The 8,253-nt window shown below is 38.2% G+C and overlaps 1 protein-coding gene across 2 annotated transcripts; it reads left to right on the top strand.

Moving 5' to 3' along the window:
• Positions 1–558: 558 nt before the first annotated feature.
• LOC148849384 (high mobility group B protein 9-like) lies at positions 559–6,005 on the top strand. 2 transcript variants are annotated; one of them, XM_088948841.1, is made up of 6 exons: positions 559–1,389; positions 1,553–1,631; positions 1,718–1,883; positions 2,079–2,228; positions 5,053–5,405; positions 5,535–6,005. In XM_088948841.1, the coding sequence occupies exons 1-6, from the start codon at positions 1,241–1,243 to the stop codon at positions 5,646–5,648; spliced, it is 1,011 nt and encodes a 336-aa protein (XP_088804967.1). In that variant the 5' UTR covers positions 559–1,240; the 3' UTR covers positions 5,649–6,005. The 2 variants fall into 2 exon arrangements, with proteins under 2 accessions (XP_088804967.1, XP_088804966.1); XM_088948840.1 differs by having other exon boundaries at positions 737–1,389; positions 2,076–2,228.
• The last annotated feature ends 2,248 nt before the right edge of the window (positions 6,006–8,253 follow it).

Raw genomic sequence — 8,253 nt, 5'->3', positions numbered from 1 at the left:
CAAAAGATTTAAACTTAAAAGTTGAATTTAAATTTAATAAATTACAATGGTATTATTAAAAAATAAATTAAAAAATCAAATTTATGATATACAATATTTTAGACTAAGAAATATGAAATTTTTTTCCGCTTTTCTATAATAAAAAAATTATATTAAAAAAATAAAATATTAATACATATATATAATCGAGTTAATTCAATTTTTCAGTTTACAAATAACAAAACCGGAAATGACCTAACGTGGTCAGATGAAAAATTGTTTAACCAAAGCCGATAAAGTGATGTGTTACTGTGCCCTCACGTTGATTTGGATAAAATGATGTAAAGTGGGAACCACAGCGACGCATCGAAGGTCATAATTTCACGGTTTTAGGTCAGGATTTCTCCAAAAGGGCGTAGTAGCTGATTTCTCCACCTTGAGCACTCGGTCCACTATCCGATTAACAAATAGCAAACCAACTCGACCATAGGAATTATCCACGTGGCACAGAACCTGTGGATTCGATCGAGTCGACTGAACCTTTTGAGTTCTCACCTGGAAATAATCTTCCGATAAAATATCTTAATTCCATTTCCCGATTACACCGCATCACCACATCGTATTATTCCAAGAAGAGAAGATATGCTCCGAATCCCGAGAAGAAGACGGTTTCGGTCGAAACGCAAGACGGTCGTCGTTGGAGACTCGCGCCTGTTCGATCACTGGTCCATTCATCACGTCAGTAAGTTTTTACTAGCAAACGTACGGCCTTGATACGGTGAGATACGTTTGGAGAGAGAAGGAGAAAAAGAGATATCTGTCAGGTGGGCAGAGAGACGCAAAGTCTGAGGAGCCGAACCCCCCAAAAGGAGAAAGGAGAAGGGATCAGAAGTCATTATGAATTCCGCCGAGATAATTAAATCAACTCTCAGACCTTGTTCGGTCAGTCTCTCTCAGACACACACCATTGCCTTGCTCTGTGACGGTGCAATCGTTCATCCGCTGCCATTAATAAGATTGCCCCGGAAAAGCTACTATTATCTTACATTTGCGTGCCACGTGTCAAATTCGGACTCCTCAAAACTACAGCTTGCTTTTTCTACCTTGATTTTATTTAAAACCCCATAATTATAATACAGATATTTCCTTTCATTTTCTGCTTACTGCTTTTTCTCTATTGCCTTTCTTTTCATCTGTTTCCTTAGTTCTTTTTCCTGATTTTTTTTCCGTTCCGGCCATTGGTGGGGTCGCCGGTGAGACTATGTTGTCGACGGAAATGAAACCGGCGAAGGGGGTAGAAGATAAACGTTATCCTTCACCACTCTCCTCTCACGAGGATGTTGTCAAGAATCCGACAGTCTTCTGGGATACCCTCCGGCGCTTTCATTCTAACTTGGGTACCAAGTTCATGTATGTTTGTTCTCCGATTTTTCTTTCCAGTTGAAATTATTGTTTGTTTATCTGCTTCGATTTATGCATGAAAGCAATGTAGAAGGACGCTCAGCTCATTTGGCTTATGGGGATTTATCATTTATGCAAAAAATTTAAGCTTTTCCTTTCTGGTTGCTTCAAGGGTTCCGACCATTGGAGGGAAAGAGCTGGATTTGCATCTCTTGTATGTAGAAGTTACCAAGAGAGGTGGTTTTCAAAAGGTTGTGTGGTTTGAACTCTTGCAGACGCTCTAATGGAGGTTGGAAGAGGATGGTATTGATTTTACTCCTTTGTATTACATGATTAGGTTGTGAGAGAGAAGAAATGGAGGGATGTGAGTGCTGCTTTCAACTTCTCTCCCACCACGACGAGCGCTTCTTTTGTGCTGAGAAAGCATTACTCCAGCCTTCTCCACTACTACGAACAAGTCTATTTCTTTAAGTTACAGGGTCCCTTGCTCGCTCCTCCATCGGGTACGCTTTCCTCTCCCTCCCCTGATTGTTCTCTGATTCTCTCTTTCTGGGTCTTAACTTTTTTCTTTACACATGATCTCCAGATCTTCTCTGTCGTTCTTTCTTTATCTTTATTATCTTCTGTTGCCTTTTTTCTGATTTTGTTTTCCTTTTCTCTTGTTTTTCTGTTTGATTTTATCTATCTTGTTGCAGCAGTGGCATTGCCCGCGAAGAGCTCGCCAAGTTCAAGTAGATCTGTACTACCTGATTTCATGGAATCTGGTTCTGAATCGATACGGCCGCAACAACAACAACAACAGATGTCACAGAGGACGATAGAGAGTTCTCACCATCTTCACGTTGGAGGTAAATGCTTTTCTTTTCTTTCTCTTTGTTGTTTTTCTTCTTGTAGAATACGATAAACCAGGTTCTATATTTGTATGGTTGCAGGTCGTTATGAGAAAGAAAACCATTGTAATAGAATTTTCTACTACTTTTTAGTCTTTTTTTACTGTTTTAGCTGGATTCCTTAGCCTGCATTTTCCACCCAGATCGCTACAAACTAGTCGTGATCCAGTGATCGCATTACGCCCTACGTGTTTATCATTCATTGGCTAGAAAATAAGAAAAATTAAGTCACCATTTTAGCTGTCTGAAATTTCGAAATAGTGAGTGAAAAATGTGTAGAGACTGTATTATCCTGTGAGGGCGCGTTCATTGGTCACACACTCTTTTGACAGGGCGAGAGGTATTCCACCTGCCTACTTTTTAACCACGTGGACGCCTGATGTGTCAATCCAGTAGGCAAACATCTTATAGTGGATTGAATCAACTGAACCGGTAAGCTAGAAAAGTAGAAAACAAGTAGCTGAAGAAGAACTCTTAATGCCACGCTGTCATCAGCTACAAGCCAAAATTGAAAAATCTGCCCGTTTTTCCCTTTTAGAAGCAATTTCGCCTATTCTTTAGCTTTCAAACTAGAAAATAGATTTAAAAAATCCAACTCCAAAGTATGTAACGTTTATCTATTCCTTTTAAGTAGAATAGATATCGTCTGTGTATGTGAGGCTATGCTTTGAAGCTTATCCAAAGTGAAGGTCAACAAATGTTGTAAAATATCACATAGGATTAGATAGAGGCACATCCACCCATTGTCCCCATCCACTAATATTTATTAATGGGTGCCATATCACTGTTATATGGTGGTATTAAGCAAGGGGAATTTAAAAAGAAAAATATACTAGAAGAATGAAGATAACTCTTTTTGGGTCTGGAATGGGTTACCTCTTGTGCATATTTAAAGGTGAAAAGCTGACATGGAAATGACTATTCAACAACCTCATTCCACATTTGCCATGTCATCCGGCCATGTGGCTCGAAAGGCATATGATGCAAAGGAGGGGGCCACATGATCCAATAAGATTCCCTTGTAAGTTGCAATGGTGTTGAGTTTGTTTCTAAAAATTAATGATGTTTCAGGAACAAGCAGCCAGCTCTAAAATCATTCCAATTCTAATCTTTTATTTATCCATCTGGGTGGTTTAAATAAATCGGAAAGAATGCAAATAGAGAAGCTACTTAATATCAAAGAATACTTAAACTTGATAATCTTGATGTGTACTTGATCCTTTCCTAGGACACAGAAAAACTTGATGAACACTTGATTTTCTGTGGACATTATTATTAATGATTCTGGTAAATAACCACTTGCTTTGCACGTGGACTGCATTAGTTGAAGGATAACCATTGGGAGATTCTTGATAACAGACAGGTCATTCTTTTTCTTCTTCATTGAACACTCCTCTTTTTCTCTTAGCCATGGGGAACACCGTGGTTGGTCAGTCTGACCTGTCCATTACAGGCCACCTTTTGTTGGAAAACCTCTTTTGCCATGCAGGAGGATTGTGTGATGCACTGCTTTCATCCACGTTCTTTTGAAATTGTGCACAGTTTGGTGATGGTCATCATCCGATTTACTTAATTCTTGCTTTCTGAATATCATCAACATATAGTATGTCACATGTATCTACATCATGTGTGGTGTGTCATGCTAGGTTAAGCCACAACTAGCAGTTAGCCTTGTCTGATGTATGTGGAGAAAATCAGAATGGCAATTAAGACCTCAAGGATAGTGTTTGGAAACTTAGGCTTTGCATTAATTTAGGACCTTCGCATGTTTTCGCTTTACTAGTTGAAATATGCAACTCTTCAAGTTGGCCATAGAGATGTCACCTTTGTTTTTTTTCTTGTACTTCTTAAGTTTCAAGTGATACAAACTTCGATATTTCTGTAGAGATTATCAATAGTGGATACAAGAAGAAAGCTGAATTTTGTTGCAAAAGTTATGAACAGATGATGACAGTTTTTTGAGGTTTCAAGCTGTTGGTGGGGAAGGTGCCAGCTGGTTCAGCTGGTAAAGTCAGTTGATATAGTTCTCACTAATCTTGGGTCAAACTCCTCCTGCACCCTCCACCCACACCCCACCCCTAGGTCTTTCTTACACCAAAAAAAAAAAAAAAACTTAAAGGCTTTGAGTTAAGAAACTTTAATGGGTTGTATGGAAAAACTCTTGTTTTCTCTAGATGACTGGGTTTATTTGCTAGATAATTTACTTAGTAAACCACTAAACCCTATACAGACAAAACAAAAAATTGTAAGTTATACTTACAATTGATTGATACTCGTCAACAACAAAAAACTTGTAATTGACTGACTCGTTCATCAGAAAATGCATATACTGAGGTTTTTGGAGACTGATTTCCTTACTGCTAAAATGGTTATATGAAAAATAGGAAGAATTATTGGTTTAAAAGATTTGGCAAAAGGGAATACCGGTCAAAAAAAGATTTGGAAAAAGGGAAGGTTATAGATGTATGAATATGTGGTGAGCATGTAAACTTGGGTTCTATAAAGTTAGTTCATGAGTATCAGCCATGTGTTAGAAACAAACTTTTTTGTGTTTGTTGTCTGGCATGTGCATTTTCTGTTGTATGTGTATAAATCCCCAAGTTGGGCTTGACTGAATTAATTTGTTATAGAACACCTTTAACTACTAATCTTGCACCGGTTTACGTGAATTTGATTAACTTGGCTGCAAGTTGAGCTAACTTGTTCATAGGTACATGCATCGACTGTTAAATTTACACATTGACAGTCTCTTCTCACTATGTTAATATATTTTTTTCACCAGAGCCTTCTCATTGTTCGGTGGTTGGAGTAATTGATGGGAAGTTTGATTATGGTTACTTGGTTACTGTGAAAATGGGTTCGGATATCCTACATGGGGTGCTTTACCACCCCCCATCTTCATCTCCTTCGATCCAACCTATGAATGCTATCTTCCCTTGTGGCTCCACCCCTCGCCGGAGGAAGAGACGCAGGAGGGATGGAGACCCTAGCCACCCGAAACCCAACAGAAGTGGTTACAACTTCTTTTTTGCTGAGAAGCATTCCATGCTCAAAGCCCTCTACCCAACCAAGGAAAGAGAATTCACTAAAATGATTGGAGAATCTTGGAGCAAACTCAGTGAAGAAGAAAGGATGGTAGGATATGGTTTCTTTAAGAGTTCTCATTTTATTTCAATTCTTATTCTGTTGTTAGATGTGTTTAATGAAATATGCTGACAATGATGTATTCTTTGTTTTTTCCTCTTTCTTTCCCCCATTTTATAGGTTTATCAGAATATTGGATTGAAAGATAAGGAGAGATACAGGAGGGAACTGAAGGAATACAAGGAGAGGTTGAAGCAATTGCAGCCTACTGAGGTCAAAAGAACTGACCTCTGAGGGAAAGCCGGAAGGAAGACCAACACAACCACAAAATTAACTGATGCAAGCCCTTTGTGCTTCTAAGGATTCTATACAAAATATATACAGAAATCACTTTGGCAAAACTTAATAGATGTTCCAAGTCCCCTCTTAGAGTAGAGATCCTGGATAAAGAACAATATTTACCATATATCTAGTTTCACTCACTCCACCTAAGTGGCTGTTTGTAGTTTATTGACCAAGGGTAAAAATAATGGAGTGTCTATAATCACTGATTGTTATTCAACATTGCGGGTAGATGTAAAGTCAGTTGGTTTTCTTATAAACGGTTCCCCATTGATAATGAGATCATAATACGCACAATGAGGTTCCAAATGTTCTCCTCTACTTGGTTATTCTTAGTTTGTAGATCAATGTAGAAAAGTGGTTTATTTAATTAGTTGACGATCGCAACCTTATGCCCTATGTGAATGGCATTAGAGGTGCTCATGAGTCCTGACAGACCGAATTGAAAGGAGAAAAACTGAAAAAAAAAAACTTTGCTTAATCGAGATGGGGGTAGCTTGGATGTTTTTGGGATCGATTTTTAAAAAAAATGCCAGACTTGTTTTTCACAAAATAATGCCTTGATTTTGTTTGGGAGTGTTTTTGCTTCGGAGGCATGATTAACACTATGCTGTTTGGTAATGTGATTTTCATCACTGTTTTTTCATGATATGTGCATACATTACCTGATGCATGTTAATATCCGTTAACGCAGAGTTTATGGAACTATGTATGGCCCATGCACGAGCTCTATGGACACTAAGAACTCTAGGCCCATCACTCTCAAGAGACCAAATCTTGTGGATTATTTTAGATAATTAATTTGGATAATTCAGATTTACATTCAAGACAGAAGCCATCCTAGGTAACCATCATCTAACCCAGATAATGTACATCTTCCTTGATTTTATCTCTTGTAAATCCTAATGTAACTCAATCACTATTATTATAAATAGAGTGCACTCGACCTTATTCATCAAGGTTGGTGGAATTATTTTCATTGTCTCTCTTACTATTTTAGTCTATTATTATTATTATTATTATTATTATTTGCTTTCTATTTGCTATTTCAACTTGGTATTAGCTCGACAACAAGTAGTTTCATCCCTTCAATCCAAAATGTCACTCACTATCTACCTATCAAACTCAGAAGCGCCAATTATTTGTGATGGCACACCTAGTTCCTTCCTATTCTACGACACCACCATCTCTTGGAGTTTGTGGAAGGGGAGAAGAAGCCCCCGCCTAAGTTATTTCCAAATCCATACGGTATGGGAATGATTGTCCACCTAGTATTCGAAAAATAGATAGATATAGACCAACTTGTGTTGAGTTGGTTGATCTCCTCTTTCATAGAGGGAGTTATGGCGCAAGTGGTAGGTTTATCAATAACATCAGAGGTATGAACTTTTCTCTCTCATAGTTATTCTACCCACTCCTGAGAAAGGATCTCTCTATTTTTGGATATATTCAACGTGCTAAGTCCATTGTTGATAACCTATTTACAGTTTTTGAATTGGCTCTCAAATTAGAATTGGTATTTTATATTCTTTCCAGTCTAGGGAGTGAGTATTAATCTGTAGTCACAACATTGACTAACCAACCAGGTGCAACAGACCTTGGCATTGTAGACATTAGGGAATTTTTCTGAATCATGAAAGCTGGCTTGAAGATTTAGCACTCGCCTCTGATTCTCGCAATGCAAATCTAGCCGATGTTCCTCCCAAGAAAGGTAACCCTCAGAAGCCTTCTCAACAATTCTCTCCAAACTTCAGTAATAATAGAGGTAGGGGACGTGGACGTGGATCTCCACAGTACAATCACCAATCATTCCAAAATCAGCCCCAACAGTTCTCTGGAGGCTGTGGAGGTAAGAGTAATATTATCTGCCAAATTTGTAATAAATTTGGACATAGTGCTCTACAATGTCGCAAAGCGAAATATGCGTTTGGTTTTGCTACTGATAACACATGACTCATACAGCGAAATATTATCTGCTTTTCATGGAGGCGTCAATACCCTTCAGTATCAGAACTCATACAATGACAATAATTTCGATCCCAATTGGTACCCGGATTCAGGAGCTACTCATCACATGACTCCAAACTTAGATAACCTACAAAATTGCACTGAATATACTGGGCCAAATCATGTCAATTTCGGAAATGGTCAAGGTTTGAACATTCATCATACTGGATCTTCTTCTATGGTGTTTAATCAACATGCATTTTCTCTGAAAGTTATCTACCATGTTCCCTCTATCTGCAAAAATTTGCTGTCTGTTAGTCGATTTACAAAAGACAATGATTTATTTTTTGAGTTTCACCGTGACTACTGCCATGTGAAGAATTATTCGGGGAGAATCTTGTTTCAAGGGGTCAGTAGAGACGGCTTATACAACTTCCCTGCTTCAGCCACAATCGTTATAGAAGCTCTCATTGGAGAACGAACGTCAATTCATGGGTAGCATCTCCACTTTGGTCATGCGGCTATGCGCATCGTACGACAAGTTATTTCCAAATTTAGTCTTCCATTTAATAGGTCTACTGCTAGTTAGTCAGTTTGTGAGTTGTGTCAA

This window comes from Nelumbo lutea, chromosome 6 (assembly GCF_056320005.1).
Source record: "Nelumbo lutea isolate HS-2025 chromosome 6, American lotus-T2T, whole genome shotgun sequence".
Taxonomy (NCBI): Eukaryota; Viridiplantae; Streptophyta; class Magnoliopsida; order Proteales; family Nelumbonaceae; genus Nelumbo; species Nelumbo lutea.
The sequence above is the reverse complement of the archived record's forward strand: the minus strand, read 5'-3'. Positions and strand labels throughout refer to the sequence as shown.